General features: G+C 33.7%; 1 protein-coding gene across 2 annotated transcripts in view; it reads right to left on the bottom strand.

Annotated features, from left to right (window-relative positions):
• Positions 1–26280, bottom strand: part of TLL1 (tolloid like 1) — a gene marked incomplete at its 5' end in the record, with an annotated part of 211830 nt that overhangs the window by 102245 nt on the left and 83305 nt on the right. For both annotated transcript variants that reach the window (XM_080797399.1, XM_080797398.1), the window contains 5 exons: positions 4919–5097; positions 14378–14495; positions 15016–15168; positions 16662–16742; positions 18883–18990. In XM_080797399.1, the coding sequence (XP_080653525.1) occupies positions 4919–5097; positions 14378–14495; positions 15016–15168; positions 16662–16742; positions 18883–18990 (639 nt within the window). The remainder of the gene's footprint in view (positions 1–4918; positions 5098–14377; positions 14496–15015; positions 15169–16661; positions 16743–18882; positions 18991–26280) is intronic.

Raw genomic sequence — 26280 nt, forward strand, 5'->3', positions numbered from 1 at the left:
TCTATTTCATTTCTGATTTTATCTGAGCTCCCCCTCTCCCTTTTTTTTTTTTTTTTGTGAATCTAGCTAAAGGCTTATCAGTTTTGTTTATCTTTTCAAAGACCCAGCTTATAGTTTCATTGATCTTTTCTATTGTGTATTAAGTTCTATTTCACTTATTATTTCCTTCCTTCTACTAACTTTGGATTCTTTTTTTTTTTTTCTTTTTCTAGTTACTTTGGGCATAAAGTTAGATTGTTTATTTGAGGTTTTCATTTGTTTGTTTCTTTTTTTTTAAGATTTTATTTATTTATTTGACAGAGATCACAAGTAGGCAGAGAGGCAGGCAGAGAGAGAGAGAGAGAGAGAGAGAGGAGGAAGCAGGCTCCCTGCTAAGCAGAGAGCCCGATGTGGGGCTTGATCCCAGGACTCTGGGATCATGACCTGAGCCGAAGGCAGAGGCTTTAACCCACTGAGCCACCCAGGTGCCCCTGTTTATTTGTTTCTTGAGATGGGCCTATGTCACTATGAAATGAACCTATTATATTTGCTTTTGATGCATCCCCTAGATTTTGGTATATCATATTTCTATTTTTCATTGTCTCTAGATATTTTTTTCTAATTTCTTTTCTGAATTCTCCAATGACTCAGTGGTTGTTGAGTAACATGTTGTTTAATCTCCACATTTTTGTGTTTGTTTTTTTTTTTTGGTTTTTTTCTTCTAATTGATTTCTAGTTTCATGCCATTGTGGTCAGAAGAGACACTTGATATGATTTCAATTTTCTTGAATTTACTGAGACTAGTTTTGCAACCTAACATGTGATCTATTCTGGAGAATGTTCCATGTACCATTGAGAAGAATGTGTATTCTGCTGCTTTAGAATGGAATGCTCTTTGTATCTACTAAGTATTTCTGAACAAATGTGTCATTTAAAGCCAATGCTTTCTTACTGATTCTATGTCTGGATGATCAATCCATTGATGTACGTGGGGCACTAAAATCCCCTTCTACAGTTGTATTACTGTTAATTTCTCCCTTTAGATATGTTAATACTTATGTATTTGGGTGCTCCTACGTTGGTGGCATATACATTCATAAGTGCTATATCTTCTTGCTGTATTGACCCTTTGAACATTATGCAGTGTCCTTTTTGTCTTTTATATTAGTCTTTGTTTTAAGGCATATTTTGTCTATGAGTGTAGCAAACCAGCTTTCTTTTTATTTGCGTTGGCACAGAACATTTTCTTTTCATTCCTTCACTTTCAGTCTGTGTGTGTTTACTTCTTAAGTGAGTCTCTTATAGGCAGCATATAGATGCATATTTTTTAACTCTTCACACACTTTATATCTTTTGATTGCAGAATTTAGTCCATTTACATGTAAAGTAATTATTGATAAGTATGTACTTATTGTCATTTTGTTGACCATTTTCTGGTTGTTTTTGTTTTTGTTTCTTCTCTGTCCCTTTCTTCCCTTTTTCTCTATCTTTGTGGTTTGATATCTTTCCTCAGTGTTATATGTACATTCCTTTCTCATTTTCTTTTGGGTATTTACAACAAGTTTTTGCTTTGCGGTTACTGTGAGGTTCACATTTAATATTTCTATGTATTTAATAGTCTATTTGAAGTTGACAGCAACTTAAATTTGAATATATTCCAAAGCTATATTTTTAGTCTTCTCCCTGTTTTGTTTTTGATGTGCCATTTTCAATCTTTTTATTTTATGTATCTTTTAACTGATTATTTTAGTTTTAGTTAATTTGCCCTTTTCTTTTGACCTTCATACTACCTTTATCAGTTATTAATCCACTACCTTTACTATATATTTACCTTTTAAGTGACATTTTTACTTTCATATGTTTTATTGTCCTTAATTACCATTATGTTTTTTCTATTTAAAGAAGACCTTTTAAAGTTTCTTGTGAGGCCAGTTTCATGGTGATGAAATCTTTTAGCTTTTGTTTTTCTGGAAAACTCTTTATCTTTCCTTTAATTCTGAATGATAATCTTGTTGGATAAAGTATTCTTGGTCAGAAGTTTATTGTTGTTGTTTTCCCTTTTAGTACTTTGACTAGGTCATGCCACCCTTCTCTGGTCTGCAAAGTTTCTTTTGAAAAATCTGCTGATAGCCTTAGGGATTTCCCATGTATGTAACAAGCTTGTTTCTCTTGCTACTTTTAAGATTATCTCTTCATATTTAACTTTCAAATTTTAATTATAATGTGTCTTGGTGTAGATCTCTTTTGGTTCATCTTGTTTGGAACTCCATGGCCTTCCTGGATCTGGATGTCTGTTTCCATTCCCAAATTAGAGAAGTTTTCATCCATGATTTCTTCAAATAAGTTTTCTGTCCCTTTCTCTCCCTTTTCTCTTTCTAGGACCCCTATGTGCAGATATTATTCTGCTTAATGTTGTCCCATAAGTCCCTTAAGGTAGCTCATCTTTTAATTGTTTTTTTTTTTTTTCCTTTTGCAGCTCTGTATGGGTGACTTCCATTGCTTTGTCTTCCAGTAAACTGAACCATTTTTCTGCTTTATCTAGTCTGCTATAGAACCCTTCTAGTGTATTTTCCATTAGTTATTGTATTCTTAAGCTCTATAACTTCTATTTGGTACTTTCTTATATTTTCTCTCTCTTTGTTTAAGTTCTCATTACATTCATCCATTATTCTCCCTAGGTCAGTGGGCATTTTTATGAATATTACTTTGAACTCTTTATCAGGTAGATTACTTATCTCTGTTTTATTAAAGTCATTTTCTGAGGTTTCATCTTGTCTTTCATTTGAAACATATGTCTCTGTCTCATTTTGCCTGATTTTCACAACAGCTGCCTCTCCCAGTCTTAAGAATTGGCTTTGTGTAGAAGATTATGGTGAGGCCTAGGAGCATAAACTCCCTGACTACTAGAGCCAGGTGCTCCAGAGGTATCCCCATGCACCTGCCAGCTGTGACAGAGCCATGGCTATAGCATAGAAGGAAAGGAGATGCTTCCCTGGCAGTGGTATGGTTATGGAACACAAGGGATGAGGCACTTGCCTACTTGTGGTAAATCTGTGCCTTGGAAGGGCAGGTTTCTTGCCTGGCTGATTGGCCATGTTTTTGGAGTGATCCAGGTTGCTCTCCCATTGGGCTATGGTATAGTTGGGGCATGGTTAGGTGTAATATACCTACTTTCACTAGCAGGTTGGAGGGAGATTGCCAAAATAACACCCACCAGCATTAGCATTAGCAAGGTAGAATGAGATTGCAAAAATGCACCTGCCAGTGCTTCTGTTCCTGGAAAGAGTCCCAACATATTTCTGCCTCTCTAGTGATCACTTTAAGATTAGTAATTGGGTCTGTTCACATATGGACCAGGTGCTTTTCAGACTGCTGCTTTGCTGTTTGTGCTTCAAAACCTTGAAGATTTTCCCTCATATGTTAGTGTTTCTCTTAAAGTATTTTTGAAAGGTTATTCCCTCTTATTCTTGAACTGCACTTCCTTGACTGAAGACTTAGTCATCTTTTATAAGTTACTTATTTAATTTTCTTATAGTTTTCCTTAAGTTCATCTTCCCTACCTCTACTTCCCCATTCTCAGTTAATGATCACAAAGTTGAAAGAATTATTTTTTCTTTTTTTTTTAATCTGAACTTGTTCTGCTTTCAATCCTCAATTACTCTTCAATAGCTAAAAGATAAAAGCTAAGTTTCTTAGCTTCAGATAGAAGATCCTCTATGATCCAACCTCCTTTGGTAATTACCAACTAATCTCCCACTTGCAAGTTACCAAGCAACCATAATGAGCAAATAAAAAAATTCAATTGTCTATAATTATAGCTATCATCATCATGTCTTTTTCAGCTTAGAAATTTTATCTCTCTTCTGAGCACTTTGAACACTTACACTTTACATCTAAATTTCAGTTCATTTGTGACATCTCCCTTGACTTGCCAAGGCATTTTGTCATGTTACTTGGACTTTGTGGTATTCTCACCATATGACTACTATTGCTTCTCTCATCCACTTGCAATCATTAATATATATATGCACATACCCCACAGTAAGCTTTGTATTTTTCATGAAAGCATTTTCAACATCTAATAATACTTCAATAAATAATTAGTACCAAATATGAAATGAGAAAAAAATCAATACTTTTAATTAAAAGAAATTCTAAGGAATTCAATGTTTGTAACTTAAAACTTACCATGAATAAGGAAATAAGAATGCATTTTTACATTCCTGATATTTGAAATCCATATGACTTTATAAGGTAATTCCAAAAAACATAATTTTTATTTTGGTAACTGAAGTGTAACGATCTTTATTAATTTATAAAAGTTAAATAAAAAGCTTTAAAATAAAGCTATTATCACATGTCAACTATCAGAGAAAATTAAATTTTAGTTATACAATACATCAACTACAGGAAAAATTCTTAAGAATTTATCTTTAAGGTAGTTTAAAGAGAATTTTCAAAGAAACTACTTAGACTACCCTGGAAATGACTCATTTCCTTGAAATTTTCTCCAGGAATGTCCCTGGTATAATATAGATTTCTATGGGAGCAGCATGTTTCATGCCAAACCCTGGATCCTTTCTAGATTATAGAGTTAAGTATTAAAAATGCTTTAAAAGTTAAATAATATTAATTTATGGTTCAATAGACTATGGCCATTCTTGGGAAGCACAGAAGTTTATAAATAAAACAGCTAAACTTAAGGAAAAACAAAAACAAAAACAAAAATGTATACAAAATCATCCAATCTAAAGGAAAACAAAAATTTTTAATGTAACACCATCATGAGTACACTTTTTTATTCAGCAAAATGCTGATTCTACCATATCAAAAAAAGTCAATTCACACTTTTTAAGAAAAAATTAAATCATAAATAGTATAAACACAACTAAAAGATATTCCATCAACTTTAAACCCAACATATTCTGAAGCCTCTCACCTGGCTGGATGTTTTCTCTTATGATAGTGACATGGTTATCTCTATCTGGTCGTGTGTGTTCATGCCAAAAGCCTATCACATGGCCCAATTCATGAACAACAATTCCAAATTTATCACAGTTCTTGCCAATAGAGATTGCCTGAGGTCCATTTCCCCTCCGACCTACATAGGAGCAGCATCTGTGATAAAGGAGAAAACAGAGAAGGTGACGGCAATGATGGATTAATTACATTACAGTGAAACTTGTCAATAATTATGATCAACAACAAAGGCCAACACATTCAGAAGCAAAGCAGTCTTTCTTTAATAAACCCAGCTAATTTCTAGTCCTGGTAAATGTACAGGACAACAAAAGTCTCCACATAATCATTGGAAGTGCTTTTCCACTAATTCATACATTAGAAGATATGCCTTAGATCATTATTAGGAGTGTTCAGAAAATAAACTATCTATGATGGTGATTAATGCACTTTAAACATACAATTAAACTCAAGATCTACCAAACTACAATCATTTATAATACAGGGTTTTTTTAGTCTCACAATCCATCTACATTATTTAGGTAACTACTGTGTCACTTTGGTTATCTGGCAGTAATCCATTATTTTGGTTTTGAAAATAAAAACAAAGTTTATTTTCCCTCTTTAAGAAAAATAGAATTAGGGGTGTCTGGGTGGCTCAGTCAGATAAGTGCCTGACTCTTGGTTTTGGCTCAGATCATGATCTCAGAGTTGTGAGATCGAGCCCCATGTCAGCCTCCAAGTTTAGTGCAGAATCTGCTTGAGATTCTCTCTCTCACCCTCTCCCTTTACCCCTCACCCCCACATACACTCTCTCTCTCTAAAGGAAAAAAAAAAATGAGAGAGTGAGAGAAAGAAAAGAAAAAGAAAAAGAACAAAAGAAAGGAAGATGGATCATCAAAAAAAGAGTTATTTTCCTCTTCATGGTAGAATTTATTTTGAAGAAGAAAACTTTTAAAAGAATGAATTAATGGAGGAAAATTAGTTTCAAAAAGTAAATTTTCTAAGGTTAATAGCTAACTGATGGAGAAAAATCAATAACTGGTAGAATTATAAGATTTGCCAATATAAATAAAATTATATCTAAAACTTTAATAATTAAGGTTTACATTAAAATAGGTTATATATAGGATCACCACTTGAGACAGCAACAGAGGGCAGTTAATAATTGGTCTTGAATAGTTGGGAATTGTGATGCACAAGACTCCAAACACTGAGGAAATTGCCAAAAATTAATCACCCAAATATTAAAAGGAATTTCACAAATTTTCAGTTTCCAGAGTAAGTATATTTGATAGTCCTTTTGATGGTTTGCAAATACAAACATTTGTCATTCCAATTATTTCTGTAGGCTTTAAATGCCTTAAACATCTTAACCTACACCAAACACTTTTTTATGATCTATTATAACAGTTAATGAAGCTTAATAAATCAGTAATAGAAAAAAAGAAGTAACCGATAGGGAAAAAAAATCAGTAAATTCTGGTTTTGTCCCCATTTTTAATACTATTTTTCAATCTATACACAAATATTTATTACATACACAAATAGTAAAGTATTCGATGTAGAAAAACACAAAATTTGCAAATTTTTGAGAGATTTAAACTGAACAATTTGCTACCATAGAGCAACGGTAGTTAAACTGAAATATTTGATGACTACATAGCAACAAAATTATACACACTGAGTCATTCTTGCTGGTTACATTCAAAGAAGAAACTTTGCAAATCAAAATCTGGGAGATAGTCAAGCAATGTTGTCAACTTATTTAATTTAAAACACTTTTTTAAAGCATAATTTCACCCATAGCAACTTCCAATAAATAAGATGGATTCCATAACAGAAAACAAAAATATATTTTCCACGGACTTTTATAATGATCCTATGAAAGAAGAAAAATGTGGTGCTTTGATTCCTATGGTTCTAGGGAGAGAATAATTCTAGATGCCCAGATGAATAAATAACTAAATATATGCACATATAATTAGGTATGGAATGACAGGGTAATATGTGAGGTTTATAAAAATGTAATTTAAGCATGTCTATGTATTATCTTAGTTTCAGATATCACTCAGGTTGATGCCCTTTTATTGTATACAGCTTTTAATTTTTTTATTTATAATTTGTGTGCTGCTTTTAAAGCTTGACCACTATAAGATCAGTCCTCTCAAGAAAAACTTTCACCACACCTCTCCCTAAGCCATAGAAAATAATCAGTTAATCTAAACCTGCTATTCCTTACTTTTGCCTCAGACTGGAGGACCAAAGCACCTTTGGATTTTGCCTATTAGATAATCCATCATGACATCCACAAAGATGTCCTCCCCACATTAGTCTTTTCTCAACACTAAGGTAATTTAAAAATTTGAAGTCTTATCATGACTCTTCTCTACCCAATATAATCCAATGGTTATATGGCAAATTGTGTCAATGTTCAAAAATACTCACTACCCCTTACTGGAAGATTATCATGCTTCTTTACTCCACTAAGGCTGAGTTTGGTCATGTGACTTGCTCCAGATACTGTCATGTGAGCACGAACTTTTGTGTAATTTCTGGAGAGAATCTTTAATAGTCAGTATGTTTGGCAATATTGTCTTTTTCATCTGCCACAACTGTGATGTTCTAAAGAGAGATTTCTCTGTCAGACTGAATTCTAAAGTTCTAACTCTGGAGAGAGACACAGCCAACCAGTGATGGACAGGCAGTAAAAACAAGAAATAAGTGTTTGTTACTCAAGGCCACTGGGATCGAAGGGTCATGTATTAAATGACATAAATCATGTCAGCTGACTAATATAAGGTTTCTCTTTTACTCAGAGGAAAATCTGAAGTACTCACAAATAACTGCAAGATCCCACACGATCTTTACACACAAATGTCTTACCATCCAGTCCCATCTCTTACTACCATCTCTGCAATTACTCCTCCTGAGCCATGCAGTGTCCTGGTTGTGCCCTCAGCATACAGACATGCTCTTGCCTTAAAGCCTTTTTCCTGGCTAAGTACTTCTTCTATTGGGAACTCGGTTCTCCCACATAGCCATAAGGCTCATTTCATATTCTTTTTCAAGTTTTTGTGCAAATACCTTTCTATCTCATTTATATTGCTTTCCTTTTTGTCCTAGAACTTATAGTCTATTAATATATTTTATATTTCATTGATTTTCCTGTTTTTTTTTCCTGACTCCCCATTCTAGAATGTAAGCTATTTGTGGCCAGACAACTTACATGCTTTGTATACTGATATCTCTAGTCCCTAAAATATAGTCAGGCACATAGTACAGCTCACCAGATACAGAGAACAGATTGGTCGTTGCAAGCACTTGGGGTGGGAGGTGGTAGGGTGGGTCAAAGAAGGGGGTCAGAAAGTTCAAACTTCCAGTTATAAGTGTTGAGGAGGTAATGTACAGTATGGTGACTGAAGTTAATACTGTATTATATACTTGAAAGTTGCTAAGAGAGCAGATCTAAAAGTTCTCACCACAAGAAAATAAAAGTGTTGCAACTATGGGAGGTGATGACTGTTAACTAAATTTATTGTGGGAATCATTTCACAAAATATGCATATATCAACCCATCACAGTATACACCTTAAATAAATACAGTGTTCCATGTCATTTATATTATAATAAAACTGGAAAAAGATCATTTTGAAATAAATAAATTAATAAATATTTGTTGAAAGAATAGATCTCAAAAGTGCAGGAATGAACTAAGACTCTGGTGGTAAGTGAGAAGCATCCAATGCAGTGGCGAAGATACCTATGACAAGGGGTTAAACATGCTCTTCCTGAGATACCTCCCTCCACCTGGCTTTCCACTTTTTCCACTGGTGTGCTTCTATAAATGATCTAATAATCCAACGAGTCATTTTTTTTCTGCTTAAATTAACCAGCCTCTGTTGTTTGCAAGCAAGAATCCTGGCTAGCACTCCTCCTCTGCCTAACCGTAAACTTCCTAAAGAGAAAAACACCTCACACTCAATGGTATAGTCCCCAAAATTACTATAGTAAGTGGCACAAAATGAAAATTCAATAGGTAACGATGAATAAGTGGCTGTTTCCATAATCTAAGCACTAAACTGACCAAAGTTAAATACAATTTAAAATACAGAATCTAGAAAATAGTTAAATTAACTTAACCCTAAGTTTATTTGCTTGGTTAGTTATTTTTACAGAATCATTAAAAATTAGTGGATAGGAAAAAAGTAAGATTGTTCAAGAAACTATAAGGTTGTTCAAGAAACTATCTAGTAGAAAATAGAGAATATTCATGGATTAAAGACCTAAATGTGAGAACTGAAACCATAAAAATCCTAGAGGAGAATATGGGCAGTAACTCTTTGACATTGGCTATAGCAACATTTTTCTAGACATGTCTCCTGAGGCAAAGGAAACAAAAGCAAAAATAAACTAGTGGGACTACAACAAAATAAAAAGATTTTGCACAGTGAAGGAAACAGTCAAAACTAAAAGGCAACCTACTGAATGGGAGAAGATATTTGCAAATCACATATCCAATAAAGGGCTACATTCTAAAATATATAAGAATACAACACCAAACTCAACACCAAAAAAGAAAAAAAAATCTAATTAAAAAATGAGTAGAAGACATGAACAGACATTTATCCAAAGAAGACACTCAGAAAGCCAACAGACACATGAAAATATTTCATCACTCACCATCAGAAAAGTACAAATCAAAGCTACAATGAGATATCACCTCATACCTGTCAGAATAGCTAAAATCAACAACACAAGAAACAAGAAGTATTGGAGAGAATGTGGAGAAAAAGTAGTCCTCATGCACTGTTGGTGGGAAGGCAAACTGGTGTGGCCACTCTGGGAAACAGTATGGAGGTTCCTCAAGAAATTGAAAATAGAACTACCCTACAATGCAGTAACTGTAATACTTATTTACCCAAAGAATACAATATCACTAATTCAAAAGGATACATGCTTCTCTGTGTTTACAGCAGCATTATCTAGAAAATGATAGCCAAGATATGGAAGCAGCCAAGTGTCCACTGACTAATCAATGGATAAACAAGGTGTGGTATGTATACACAATGGAATACTATTCAGCCATTAAAAAAGAATGGAATCTTGCTATTTACAATAACATGAATGGAGCTAGTGAGTATTATGCTAAGTGAAATAAGTCAGAGAAAGACAAATACTATATGATTTCACTCACATGTGGAATTTTGGGACAAAACAAATGAGGAAAGAGATAAAAAGAGAGAGAGAGATAAACCAATAACAGACTCAACTATAGTGAACAAACTGATGGTTACCAGGGGGAAAGAGGGTAGGGATTGGGCTAAGTAGGTGATGCAGATTAAGGAGGGCACTAGTGTTGAGAACAAGGTGATGTATGGAATTGTGTAATCACTAGTAGTGATTACACTAGTGAAACTAAATGTAGCACTGTAAAAAAATAAAATAAAATAAGTAGAGGATATTCAGCAATATAAAGTTGTACAATAGACAAATTCAGCTATATAAATTTCTGACTTACAAAGAAATAAATCAAACAAGTAATTATAAAGTGATCTCATATTTTGATGATAATGATTACTTACCTTGTACAATATATGCCACTGATGACAATAAATATTCATTGAAAAAATATTTATAGTTAAGTTAAACTTTTTGCCAATATATGGAGAGTTAAAGCACATGCCCCACTGAAGATGGATCAAAGATATCATATGCTAAAAAGTTCTAACCTCGACCTTATTTTTTTTTAAATTTTATCATTTTCCCATTTACCAAAGACTTGATATGGAATTAGGCAACCAATAAATATTTATTGCATAAAAGCTGTTCTAGTAGAATAAGGTGGGAAATACAATGTTCTAAATGGTACAAAAGTGGCTCCATATTTAATAATTCTCCTATAAATATGGAGGACATTATTTTAGCTTTTATTTTTAAAAACTACAATAGCTACAAGTTGCCTTAGTGGATAAGCTAAAATAAAAAATGATAAAAGTGAGGGACAGTCTAGATGGCTCAGTCAGTTAGGCACCCAGCTCTTGATTTCTGCTCAGGTCATGATCCCAGGGTCATGAGATAGAGCCCCACGTCAGGCTCTATGCTCTGTGTGGAGTCTGCTTGGGATGCTCTCTTCCTCTCTCTCTGCCCCACTTCCTGCTTGTGCTCTCTCTCCATCTATAAATAAATAAATAAAATCTTCCCCCAAAAAAGAGTGAAAGTGATAAAGTGGTAAGATGTGTTTGCCTACCATCTTACAAGCCAGAAACAGAACTGGCAAATGTTGCCATCAATATCAATGTTACTACCTTACAGGCTCTCCATATTCAATGGAGATTTATACTAGATATTATTAAATGCAACAGCTCTTATGAGATAAAGGGCACAATACCAAAGTCCAATAGGAGTGTTATGTATTTGACTTGACATAGATCTTATTGCAGTGGCCCTCAGTGTTTTGTGCAACACCAAGTGTCAAACTCTTTAATAATTTTGAATAATAATAATTTTGAATAATTTATCATAGAAAAAAATCCCCATAATGATAAAATAACTGTTTCATGAAACTATGGCCAATAATGGTAATTCCAAATGAAATTTAGAAGTCACAAAATGGTTAGAATGATTAGCAAGACAATGATCAATTCCTATAAAATGTATCATCTTTCCTATCATTGAAAATACAATATAAGGAAATTGAGTACAAAATAAATCACCAAATGCAACATTATTACTATAGCAGTCACATAATATTATATATTATATGTATATATAAATACTCAAAAGTTTGATTTCAGTAGTATAATTACAGATTTAAGGATTTGAGGGCAATTCACAAATTCAGTTTCCGTTTCTTTAAAATCATTAAAGTCATCGTTAAAGTACATGCTCTTCAACGCCTCTTTAAATTCTTACATTCTTTTCTTTTAGAATTACACACAATGTGCTTCAGCTGATGTGTAAATTGTCAATATTTTCTTGATCGGGGCGCCTGGGTGGCTCAGTGGGTTAGGCCTCTGCCTTTGGCTCAGGTCATGATCCCAGAGTCCTGGGATCAGCCCATGTCCGGCTCTCCACTCAGCAGGGAGCCTGCTTCCCCTCCTCTCTCTCTGCCTGCCTCTCTGTCTACTTGTGATCTCTCTCTCTGTGTCAAAATAAATAAATAAAATCTTTAAAAAAATATTTTCTTGATCACCTATCTATAAAGCAGTGCACTGGGTATTCTGAGAGATGAAGAGATAAGCAACCTATCATCACAGATGAAGGCAGACATATGAACCAACAGTGGAAATGTGTAATATAATACTAATATAACATAGCTGAAGGTAGAGCAAAGTCACACTGAGGTCGGCTCAGAAATGTGAACCATTTCCACAATAACAATGGAAGCAAAGGCATTACAAGGAAGCAGAAAAGCACAAGCAAATGCATGAAAAAATGATAGTGAATGGGGAAAAATAATCTAGTAGAATAAAACAAGTAAAATGAAAAATTTTGAAAAAAATCACATTAATGAAAGAAACTGAGTATAAATACAAATTTGTTACAAACAAATTTATCAATAAAGTAATGAATGCCAATGTTTTGTTTGTATTGGCTCTACAAAATTGAAGATAAAGGAAAGATGTATTGATTTGAATACATTATGTATTTAGAAATATGTAAGCTGAGCTGTATCCATTCCTATTAGATAACCAAAAGGAAGGAAGGAGAGTATAGATTTGGATGTTTTAAATATTAGATATCAAGAACTAGGAGGCATTTCAAATGTAACCAAAATTTGTCAAGCTAAAATTTAGTGATTTAGAAGAAAACATTACTCGAACATGTCAAAGCTAAAAAATTATGACATTATCCAAAACAATAAAGAAAGGTAACCATGTATAATTTTTCTTAATGCCACACAGATATGGTCAAAATTAAAATCCATTACTTTTTAAGTGAGGTTAAATGTTCTATGAAAATGTGGTAGAACAAAGCCAGATGACACAATCCTCCCCTAATACCTAGTGACATATATATTTTCTCCCAGAAAAAAAATATATGTGATTGGGGCAAGAATTCTTTCCTCCAAAGAAATGAAGCATTTATTTTTACTTCCATGTAAAAACTATACTAGAGGGTATTCAAATAGTTTGAGCTGATTAGAGAAAATTCCTCTTTGCAGAGGATTCCAGCTAATAAATGTAAAAGGACTAAAAGGAAAGAACAACATTAGAAAATCACTATTTTGCAATGATGGGAACTTTTACAATGGAGGGACTGGCCCATCACCACTGGAATCCAGCGATCAACAGCAACATCGCTAAGTGCTAACCCACGTGCCTCCAGAGGGCATGCCATGTCAAGGAGGCAGCAAATCCTATCAAGTATTCTTCCAGAATAAGCAAAAGTTCAATGTGAATTTCATCAAATATTTAAATGTAAGTTCCGACTAACTGGAGATCGAGGGAAGAGAAGTTTGAGACCTTTCACAGTAGAAAGTCTTTAAGTATATACAGTGTTGCTTGGAGAACTGCTATTACTGTAACTTGGCTAGATTATGGGATGTGGTGGCAGAAGAGGCTGCACATGGAAGTTGTGGTAAGTTCATGGCATTCTTTAAATGTTACAGCAAGGAATTTGGATTTTATTCTCAAGCTAACATTTCCCAAAATGTGTTCCGGGATACTGATATACGTTCTTCACTCTTAAAAGAGTGGCATGGATGTTCCGTTTTTTAAATAAGTTTAAAAACACTGTTATATTCTCTTCGATGGGTTGAATATTCATAATGTTCATTAGCACATTGCTGCAGAAATATCTACTGAAATTTAACACAGCATTTCACAACTTACGGAACACTTGTTTCGGGGAGTATTTATCATCCTGTAAGAAGCCAATCTAGAAAGCAGCACTCTATGAGGAAACACTGAAGGATCTCAAAAAGGGTGGTGTCTTGCTCTGACTGGTATTCTTTGAAGATAATTCTAGGGGCAGTAAATTGATGAGGGAAGACAGTCGAGCATTTGGAATAGGTCAGTTGTGACATGACGAAGACACAAATGGACTGAGGCACTGACATGGGACGGAGGTAGAAGTCAAAAGATTCCATTAATATCAATGGAATCTTATTGCATAGATTTTAGAGGGAGCACAAGAGAATCCCAGACAATATTATTGTAGTTGCTAATTCAGATGAGTGGGACAGTGGCAATACCATTGTTATAGTTGCAACATGAAAAGAAGAAGTATTTGATGTGGTGGAGAAATCCACTTGGGGTAGATGTACACAGGTCTATGATCAAAGACTATATTTATTTAAAATATATTTTCTTATGTAAAATTCACAGTCTTATGGGAAAATGCTAACTAGGCAAATACTAAGAAATAAATCCTACTTCAGGATTTTCTTTTTCCTCTTCTACACTTGGTTAAGTCATTCCCTGGTTCTACTTACCCACAAGGTCTATATGTGAATACAATGTAACTCTCTTCATCACTTCTTTCAATAAAAGTCACGCATGTGTGCTTTTCCCAGTGCCTCATGGCCTGCTTGAACATGGCTCGCTGACTGCCTGGAAAAATGGCAGGATGTTAATAAAATAAAATGTCTGCCTTGGGGAGCAATGCTACATGCTGGCTTCTCCATCCTGAGTCTGGCTGGGCAGTTCAAACGCCATCACTCTCATCAACCAACAATTATTAGCCTAGAGCACCACAGGTGACCACCCTTAAGAATGGACACTCACCTCATAATCAGAAGGTTCAAGCTCACTATCCCTACAGATATGGGTGTACAAGGCTTTATCAACAAGACATACATTCTTCCTGATAGTTGAAGAGAAATCAGCTTCCTGACTTGATGGGCACATTTGCAAGTCAGTTTAAAAACTCGAACAGTAATTTAGACTCTTAGAACTCAAGACTAAACATATTTTTCAACTTCAAAGACTTTCTAAACCAACAACCAAGATGAGTGAAGTATTTCTCATATTTGATTTAATACTATATTCTATATATTAATATTCTGGAGCAATACACACTTGATCTCTATAATATTTCCTTATAAAAATAAACACTCCGGGAATATCTTACCAGTGAAGTTGCCTCCTATAACATAAGGAATAACACCTCCAGGCCATATTCTTTCGGTTCTTGATGTCGCAGCTCTGGGAACTCGATTTTTCTCATTTTGCCCTGAGAATTTTAGAGGTACTTTTCCTTTAACTGTGCTGTTTTGCTCCAAGCCTGCAGTGACATTTAAAACATTCTGTGAAACAGAAGTCCTTGGTCAGGGAATCATTTCCTCTTAAAAGACTAAGTTAAAATGTCTTATTTACATATTTGTGTAAATATGCCTGAAGTCAAAATGCACTAAAGAAAAACTTCATTTATATTACATACTTGCAAAAGTATTAAAATATTGAAGTACTTGATGTCAAAGCACTATTTCTTAATGCTCTACGAGCAAATTTTTATGAATTCCCATACAATAGCCTGCAGCGGATAGATGTCAGGCAGACTGGTAGGCCACAAAAGATAGTTTTATTTATCTTAATTTACTAGTTCACTGCCAATTCACCACCAGATGATAAATAGACATTGTTTAAAAAGTCACAAGATATTCAAAACTCTTCTTAACTCTTGCTAAATCCTTTATTCTTTTAAAACAGGACTGATATTCCATAGTACAGCCTAAAATTATGAAAATTACAGAGAGGATAAATGAAATACTGTTAAGGCAGATGTGGTTTCAGCCTCCTGGGACACTGGTGTATCTCTGTTCTAATTTCCTCTGGATTCAGATCCAGGTGATTTAGCATGACTTAGAGATCAGTACACAATGTGAACAGGCCAACATAAAATGTGGCCTATTCCTGGAGCAGCTTTCAAGTCTGCAATTATTAATCTTCTTGGTGGCCTTTCAAAATGTTTTTGTTACTATTTTTGTTTTTCCTAAATTTGCATTATTATCCATTCTTATTCATCTATCACTGTTGATCCAAATATCCCACTATTGGAATATACTTCAGACACAACAAACATTGAATGCATGCCCCCTGTTTCCATATCCCTAACAGGTCTATCTTTTAATACCCTGAGGCAAAGCACCTTCTCTTGGGAAAATTATTCCTTCAAAGTGTGTACTGTCAATTATTTAAGTAATAATTCACCAATTTAAAAAATGTTAGGACACACTTCGAACAGAAGACTTTTAAACACTCTGCAATCTATAAACAGTGTAAAACAAATTCAATACCATGAGTATTAACTAATTTTGAAACCAGAAGGCTATTTTCTATGTATACTTCTGGAAGGGTCAAAACATTTTAAATTCATTTTTTAAGCTAACAAATCAGTTTGTCAATTTACTTTACATGGGATATATTTCAAAACAGTCATGACATTTTTTTGATTTGACTAAAACTGATGTAGTTCCATGCTTGATAAAACACCTTCGTGTGATACACACTGCACCAGAAGTAAATATCACCAGAAAAATAACCCCCCAATGCATTTTGTAGTGAGAAGCAGAAAATAAGTTAAGGAAACATTTCAACTGTCCCAAATTAAGTTCTAAAAAACTGACATTAAACAACAGCTAACAAAAATGAATAAAGGACTCCTTCTCAGCATATACCCTTTTCGTCCTACACATATTAATGACAAACTGAACTGCTGTTAGTATAATATTTACTGTACATCAAGTCAAGTGTCTGTAACTTTAAACATTGTTATACCAGAGCCAATTCTTCTTATCCTGTCTATAAGCTGGTAGAGGGCCCCTCGTTTCTTTGACATACCATGGTCTCCAAATCCACCTTAAGAATAAAACAAAATAGTTAGGTTAAACTCATTGCCTGTTAAATCTCTTCTAAATAAACCATACCAACAGGCTACATTGATTTCTCTTTAGACATATTTTTTTTAATGTGGTCTTAGAACATTAGAGTCATGAATATCCATAAATCTTAGAAGAGTGTAAACATTCTACAAACACAATTTTGGTAACTAAAAACAAGTGGGTGGGGTGATCCACAGAGCAATCTAAGTGACTTTATTTGGACATCATGACAACTGAGTCATCTATTGATAATCTGGAACATTTTTCTTCTCTGTGACCTTGACATCACATCATGTTATATAGGATGACAGCAAGTTGTTCTGCCCTGTTGATTACATCCCAGCTATTTCTCCAATGTAAACTGAATATTTTCAGAAGCCAAATCAGCAAATGGAAATAAAAACATTAGAAGAGCAAATGTATACTGCAAGTCTTGCTCCAAAGTTGTGATCAATTGTGAGATATTTTTAAAAGCATATCATATTTTATAATATATTCAAATACAATCTGAAAATAAGTTTTGAAAATATATTAAAAATAACACATAATTACAGAAAATTACAGAAAAATAACACATAATTACAGAAATCCAAAAGGATATTCAGTGGCAAAATATGTTCTGTTAATCTATGTTATCTATGTTATCGGCATATAAAAACCGATGTAAAGAATTTATAGCTCAAAAGGTAGAAGAGGAGGTCAGGATAAAAAAATACATCCTTTTGCAGTTTTACCAACTGGAAAAAGACTAGAAAAGGCAGATTTCCTGTCATAAGTCAGACAGCAGAGCATCTGAGGAAAATCCAAGTCCTCTGATTCTCATTCCAGACCTTTAATAAAATGCTTTCCCAATTTTATCTCCTGTTTTCCTTTCTTTTTCAAATTTTCAATAGACAAATAACAAGAAGGTGTCACCAAGCAAACAACCAATATAACCACTAATGGTATTGAACAACTGCAGATGAATTTATACCACGGGAGTATGGTTCCTGAGTCTCTGAGGGCGAAGACAATGAAAGGGCCAGAAATCCATAAAGACAACAAACTGTTCTTGCACCTTGATCTCTCTCTTTCCAAAATATTTTTTCCCCTTTGAAATTAATACCAAAACTTATTTACCTAGATTAAAGCCAGTAAAAACCAAAAACAATCACAAAAACCATTACCATATAAGCCTTCTAGAGCAAAAAATCAATTACGTCCTTATAAGGCAAGCAAGTTAGAGTGCCTGTTCACTGACTAATAACGTGCTTGATTATTTGCATTACATGGTCACATTTTTGTTGTGCTACTTGAGAAAAATTTTTGAAATTTTTTCATTGAACATTTTAGAAAGATGAGGTAATATTTCAATGTATTCATTCCCAAGTAGTTATAAGAAACATTTTTAAAGAATGGCATTTATATGTTTGAAATGACAATTATGTAACAATTGTACTTCATATTAGATAGAGCCTGAACCACATATAAATAGATCTAGAAGAAGGTTAATTATGAGAAAAAGAAATGCCTTAGTTAATATTAAGGTAATAATAGGGCTAAGAGTAATTATAGAATTTTCAAAAAACAATGTTTCAAGACCACTAAAAAGCAGTAATGCCTTTAAAACTTAGCAATTTTTAAAAATTTTTATAGAAATTGAAATTATAAAAAAATTCTGCGTAGGTAATTCATTAACAAAGAAAAAATGATAAAATAAGTGGTTATTTCTTACATACTCTAAAAACAAACTGCAAATATACAAACTAAGTAAATACTTATGGGAAAGGCTATACAATTTGAAATAAGAAAAAAGATTGATTTGATCTCCTCACTTATAAGTCACAATAATATTAGTAGCTTCTCTTCATGGGATTATTATGCACATCCAAAGAGTTACTATCTGCAAAGCACTTAAACCAGGCCTGATACCACGTAAACATTACGAACTGTCAAAGAAATTAACTAATAAAATTAAAACTATGAACAAAATCTAAATTTCCAAATAGGTTCGTTTATGTTTAGGAAATCAAAGTCGATCAGCAGGACATTAAAAATCACCCGAAGAATACTTATAGCATTTCAAGAGTATCTTTTCTCCAAAGTGAACACAAATTCAATCAAATAATCAACCATACCTGTGGTATGTCCAAGTCCAAAGGGGTTCTGTGTAAGGTCAATTGTCCTATCAATTTGAAAGATACTTAAGTCTTCATCATCTAAGGCAATATCACCCCAAAACACAGCTAAAAAAGAAAATTTCAATTAAAATGTAAAATATTTAAGAGCAAAGTCAAAGCACACAAAGCTAATTAGAAAAATATTGCTAAAAATATGGAAATGCAGTCCATATAGACAGGTATTTCAGAAAGTAATTGTATAACTTAATATAATATTGGACCTTTACACTATAATATGAACCACTTGCAGAAGGGTATGACCTATGTTTAACAGGAGGGTTTAAGTTATTTCTTTGAATGAAATGGTCACGATTTATGGGGGAATCTAAAGAAACTGAATTCACTAATCTTGGCTAATTTGCAAGTAAATGAAAATCTGATAAGTGTTCTTGAATTCACAGTGGATGCCTGTGACCAGCGGCAGGTGTTCACTGACAAGAAGAAGGAGACTTAGTAACAGCTTAATATTGTACTGATATAGAAATTTATTCATCACATTTTTATACATTTATATGCACTTTCTCTAAAGATGGCATTGCCTCTGAGTTTCTGTAAAAGCTATAAATAATTACCAAAAATAATATTTAAGTCAACATTTATTTAGTCAATGACTAGGTGCTACACCTTTGACCTTTAATGATAAATAAAACTGTTCATATTTTCAGGAGCTTCAAAATCATTGCCCCAAATCCTGAAAACCCTCTGACTCTGTCTGTTGCATCCAGTCTTGTATGCTACCTAATAAAACAAAGCTCTATAAACCATTGTGGAAAGAAATGAGATAATTTCTTTAAAATCAGTATGTGAATTTCTCTTTTAAGGTCGGAAATATATAGTATCATAACAAAAAATATATCCTTCCTTTTTGAGTCCAAAACTAATCAATCTCTTAGTGCTGCCGGTTGTCAAAATATAGTAACTTTAGAAACAGCAAATTTAAAAGAGATAATAAATTAATCATGAGATAGTAAAACATTGACAGATGTCTTGGAAATTCCGGGATATCTGTTTCATGATACAGGTTTATAAATTTTCTTTTACAAAAGTTTCTTCAAATTTTTCTTTTGCAAAACCAAGAGAGGAGGAAAATACATTAAAATTTTAGGAAATGATGAAATCCATACGTTTCAAATCACTGTCTTTTAGTAGATTTAAACCTTAATATTTAGGAATTTCAGCTATAAAAAATAGTTAATAAAATTAATTTATGAAATTGAGATTTCAATTTTGAAAACTATACTCTAGGCTCTGGTCAAAAGTTTATTATGTAAAATTATTTACCCAGTTTAATTCCCTCATACAAAATAACATGAGATAAGAAAGTTAGATTTATGTGTAAATCTAGAAAGGAAGAAAATAGAAGTTAGTTCAAGGTGGGTTATCAGTTCACCATAAGGAAAAATATTCATTAAAATTAGAAATCTCTCATCAACTCTTCTCTTCTGCCCGACTATCAATGAAATGGCAGTCTATAGAACCAGAGAGACTCTTGCTGTATTTTACTGTCATAGAGACAAAGTCATGAAAGGTCTGTAGAACAGTTTACAACACTGGGTAAGAGGCTGGTCTTGATGCCTGAAATTGAACCCAGATTCTAATCAGCTTCATACACTTCTAGCAGACACTGCTGATGCTCCACTGGTCCTAAAGCCAAACATCTCAAGAAATAGATGGCCTACCTAAATTTAAAAAAAAGAAAAGAAAAAGGCACTTTTATAAAAGCCTTGTTAGTTTTCATAAAAATAAATTTTGCAATTTTCTCCCAAGATTTTACACTTTAAGGTGAATTCAAGTTTGCTAGTTACTGAAATCGTCCATCATCTGTGTTTACCAGGCAAACAGGGGAGGGCACTGACTGCAGTGACTGAGCCTCATTCTTCCTTAGAGCTGGGTGCATCTTGAGACAGGGAAACAGTGTTACTCTAACACATTATCACCTCGAATAGGGATCCCAATGGGTCAGGTTAAAATGCAGGCTCTGATACAGTCGGTCTGGAGAGAGGCCTCAGATTCTACATTTTTTTTTTAAGATTTTATTGATTTATTATTTGACAGAGAGAGAGAGACAGTGAGAGAGGGAAAACAAGCAGGGGGAGTGGGAGAGGAAGAAGCAAGCCTCCAGTAAAACAGGGAGCCCCGTGTCGATCACAGTACCCTGAGATCATGACCTCAGCTGAAGACAGATGCCTAACAACTGAGCCACCCAGGTGCCCCAGATTCTACATTTTTAACAAGCTGCCACTACTGCAAATAATTGTCATTGTCATCATCATCTTTATTAGCATTTTTTTTGCAAGAATAAACTTTTGCTCCTCTCTGAACCAGCTGGTTAACTTGAAAACTGAGGCACTCAACCAAACAAAACACAGTTTGTCCATACTCCATTTATATAATAAAACTAGTATGAGTAAAATAAAACCCAAATGTGTTTTAGATTTTTATTTTCTTGTAACAACTTTTCACTTGCAATAGGATTCATGTCTTGATGGATGGATTATATCAAAAACAGAACAGCAGTCCAAGGATATAACACTTCACAGAAGCAAAAACATTACTTCTGGGGAGGAGAAAAGGCACAAGGCCAGATGGTTCTTAAAAGGAGAGAAAACTGTTCTAAAATACATACACCCATTTTTTTTTTTTAATCTACTGTTATCTTTTCTGAACTAAAAAGCTTCAGAATGGTTGTGTCAGTTCTCAACACACCATGAACTGCTTCAGGAGAAAACCAAATATTTCTTTGAGAACAAGCCATAGTGAGTGACAAAGCCAATTCATTTGTGAGCAGACCTGATATACTGCAGGCCAAATATATCTAAATTTTGATACTATCAATAGAAAAAAAAGGGAAAAAAAGCCATCTTAAAATTACAACCTATCACACAGTTTTAAATGCACAATTTCTTTCTTCACATACTGCACACATTTGAGGGTTTCCTTCATTCATCTTCTGCTTAAATGTAAGTGTCCTATTTATTTTTACATGCTGAAGTACTTTACTTATGCACTGGTAGAGCAAACTGGACCACACACTCTATATTACATGGATTTAGAATTTGCATTATAATCTAACACATATTTATTATTTAGTATCCAAGATATTTCAAATTCTCAAATCCACTTTGGAGGGTTTTTTTTTTTCTTTATGGTATTTTCGATTTGTTTTGCATCAAAAAAAAACCCATAAAAATTAGAAATAGTTTAAAAGAGTATGAATTTTTACTCATTAGGCCCATTTAATGCAGTGATTTGAGACTGAGGCTATCAGAACTAAAAGCAATACAGGAAACTGGTTATAGATGATAATACTAAGGAAATGCTCAAGTGCAATTAGAATATTTACTATCTGTTTGGAATTCTGCTTGGATTCCTATGGTCAAAAATGGGGTTGGAGCTAACCAACAGGCCAAAATAAAATGTCAAGAAGAACAATTTTTAAACTACATGGAAAACCACAGGTATTGTTTTTCTTCTGAAGGCTATTTGCATTCATTGTACAATTTTTTTTTAAATCAAAGACCAAGAAAGACAAATAGCTTTTTATTGCAGTAGATAAACATATTTTATAGAAGAATGTATGGTAAGAATGAACAATCCAAGATCATGATTCCCTACACTGTAACTTTAAGTGATAGTTCTTCCACCCATTCAAGACTACCAAGTGATCTTTAGCCTTTCCATTTTGAAGGTGGAATCCAGCGACCAGGCTTAAGGAGGCTTCGAGCTTGTGATTTCCTAAAAGCTGCATGCAAAAAATACGTATGAGCTTATTCACCCAGTCACAACATGGTTTGCAGGAAAGAAGTCCACTATGGGTTGTCAGAAAGGATCACACAAAGTAAAGAGCCTCTATTTTTGCCAAAAGCAAAGCCTTTCAATCCACTCAGGAGAAAATGCTTGCAAACTAAATACCTTCACAAAAATGAATACATTCACGTGACATTCATGTGAATTCATGCCAATGTGTCTGATAGAGGGTTACTACTTGATAGCATACTTTAACAAACAAAGGGATAGAGTCTCCTCAGACATTACCTATAGAAATCCCTTCCAGAAACCCCTCTTTCCAACTAATCTGGTATCACCTCTGCTTCCGTGTCCTGCCTGTGCTTCTGTCAGTAATAGAGCAAGACACAAGATTTCATACCATGTTTCAACAGCCTAATTCTTCAATCTAATTTTGAAAATACTGACCACAGGCAGCATGAGTTGCTCATCTTTAAACCCTCCCTGCCAGAGTGCCTGACAAAAAGGAGGTCCTCGATATATGTTTTGAGGCACAAAAAAATGTGAATGAGAAAATACCCTGGCTAGGGGTATAAATTGTGTATGACAAAAATAAGGCTAACCATGCTATATGCTTCACAGATTTTTCCCTAAGACCCAAAACACGAGATATTCACCATTCTAAGGAATATTTCAATAATTTCGATCTAGAGTGGTTTATTGTTATATACTCAACAAAAACTTTTTAAAAAGGCAACTGCCTTTCTTTTTTATTTCAGGAGTGTATATTATGAAGTGTAGTTACGGGAAATGTGTCCACTTTTCTCTAAACATCATACTGATATGCTCAGGAAATACAGACTGAACGAACAGATCAGCTATCTTGAGATTTATGAGATTTGAAGAGATAACGCAAAGATTCAACAACAGCCAAGAGCACTTGCTTCTTATATTGTTTCCATATACAGTTTAAACTTTCTGCTTTTATTGATATTGGATTTAGGGAGGAAGAATGATGTCATGTGAAGGCCTGACAAGGCTGCTTTGGCTGCTCTACCCTACAATAAAGGCTTAGGAAAAATTTCCTCAGACAAGGACAACAATGAAGGCTCAAAAGTCAACTATTTTTACTTGATTGACAACCACTAAGCAAATTCCCAAGGAAAAGTAAGATTTGGCAAAGGTTCTAATTATACATTTCGGAGACAGTGTTACAATACTTTAAAGGAAAAACAATTTGGTGGCATTTCATATGTACAGAATAAATTTGTGCCCCAAAATGACACACATGAAAGTTAAGTTCCAAGTTTGGTAAACAATTATCTTTAAAGTCTTGATACTACATAAAAATAAATAAATACATATTTTTATACAGACTTTCAGAATTACTCTTCAAAAAAAATTAGGATGAGAATTTTTTTATGTAGCATATTTCCTTCTTAAATTTCTAATAATAAAAAAGAAAGTATTTGCAGTCCAATTATTATAATGAATGTCTGTAAGAAAACAGCCCATACAATGCTTTATTTAATATAATTTATAGGGTTTTTTTTTTCCAAGTTCTGCATTTTCACTTCTACCAAAACTATCACATAAACTGAGCAAAGTCTTCTAATTTGCAATTAAAAAGCGTTCACGCAGGGATACCTGAGTGGCTCAGTCCTTAAGCATCTGCATTTGGCTCAGGTCATGATTCCAGGGTCCTGGGATCTAGCTGGGCATTGGGCTCCCTGCTCAGCAGGATGCCTGCCTCCTCTCCCACTTCCCCTGCTTATATCCCTCTCTCTATCTCTTTCTGTGTCAAATAAATAAATAAAATCTTTAAAAAAAAAAGAGTGTTCGTGCAGTGAAATACAAATGATGAGTTAAATAAATGGTCTACTTATTCTTGCCTCATAAACTAGATTGAAAAGAGTCTCTGGACAACATGACTCTTATCTCGCCATTTTCAAACAAGATGTCTTTGTGAAAGGAGGAGATGTGGTGAGGTATAAAAAGCTAGATACTGTTTGGATTATTGATCATAAAAAAGAAAACTGTCCAAACATCCTCCAAATTGAAAGTTCCCTTCAAAGAACACAAAACTGCTGCTAGAGTTCAAACAATCTTCTTCAACTTCCTAAATCAGGAAATAATATACCATCTCAATATGAAATCAACTGTTCAATCTGAAATGCAAAACAAGCATACACACATATGCACATACATATATACCATGTTAGAACAAGGAATAATTCTCCAGAAAATGGCTACATTTGACAATCAAGTCATTTTCCACGATATTCTTGTGTTCCAAAATGAATCTAGATTGATCAACGGATTATGAACACAGAATACAAGGAGCAAGTCATCTTTTTTAAATCTTTTTGTTTGTTTGTTTTAATGCAATTTTACATTATGGATATGATTAAATGCTAAATTTTCAAATAAACATCTTTCTTTTTAAGTCAGAAAACAAAATTTTTCTCATAACAAAAGATCCATTGAAATACCATATCAATCTGCATTTATAGCCCACAATGCCCATGGATAGGATTTCTCAGAACATTTTTAAAATATCACCCATACCACAAATATTCATTCTGAACTCTTTGTCTCAAAAGAGAAAACATCGACAGAAAAGTACTTTGTGATCAAACAATGTAAAAATCAGTATTGAAACTTTTTTTACATATGGCCTAATAATTTGTTACAAGCTTTAAGAAAACAATTTATTGTAGTTTCTAGGCTTTTAAAAACTCCCATTCTTAAACTGCTCAAATAAGGAATATATAATCAACCGCTACCAAGATTTGGTTTATTTATGTTTCCCACATCACACATCTTGTAACAACAGAGTAAACACTTGTTTTTTTCTTCCCTCAAGCCTGTAATTGTTTATACTTGTGGCCACTTGTGTAGGAGTCAACCCTGATACTTCTTTCTTAATTAAGTTTGTTTATTTTCTAAATATTGACACTAGCTCTTGAAGTAAATCTTGGTGTCTTTCTGGAAGTAAGACTTCATGCAAATTTGCTGTTTTCTATATTCTATGTTTTACTCACTGGCTGGTCATCCCTTCACACAAACAGAATCTTTTTTCCCACTTTTTTTCCATTTTTATTTAGTCTACTGTTAGGAAAGGTTAAGAGAGAAAATGTTACATTCCAACCTTTCTGGTTCTTCCTATAAGATTTCCTCTTGAGCACAAGTCCAAGGCTAGGTTTTCTCTTTGGTTAATATCCCCCACTGCAAACCCATAAAAAAACATGTGCTCAGTGAAATAAACTTTACAAAATTTCAAAGCTCATTGACATCCTAAAAACTTGGCTCCACATACTGATTTCTATTTCTTCCTTCAATAGTCCCAGCAACTTTAAATAATTGGAAAGATAAGTAAAGGGAACTTTATTCACACCAAAACAAGCAAAAATTGAAAGAACAGTGAAATATCCTGTCAACATTATTTTCAACATTTAAAGTTTTTACTTTAAAAGATCTATAAAGTGTCAGTATCTTATACTAATATTAAATGTGTAGTGCTTAATATCAAGTACCCTCATCGACACTTTATTCCATTCAAGCCTTAGAAAACCCTAGATATTGATTCATATTACTAAACCTGCTGATAGAATTTACTATTTTAAAAAC

Source organism: Martes martes (assembly GCF_963455335.1).
Source record: "Martes martes genome assembly, chromosome: 2".
In the NCBI taxonomy this organism is placed as follows: domain Eukaryota; kingdom Metazoa; phylum Chordata; class Mammalia; order Carnivora; family Mustelidae; genus Martes; species Martes martes.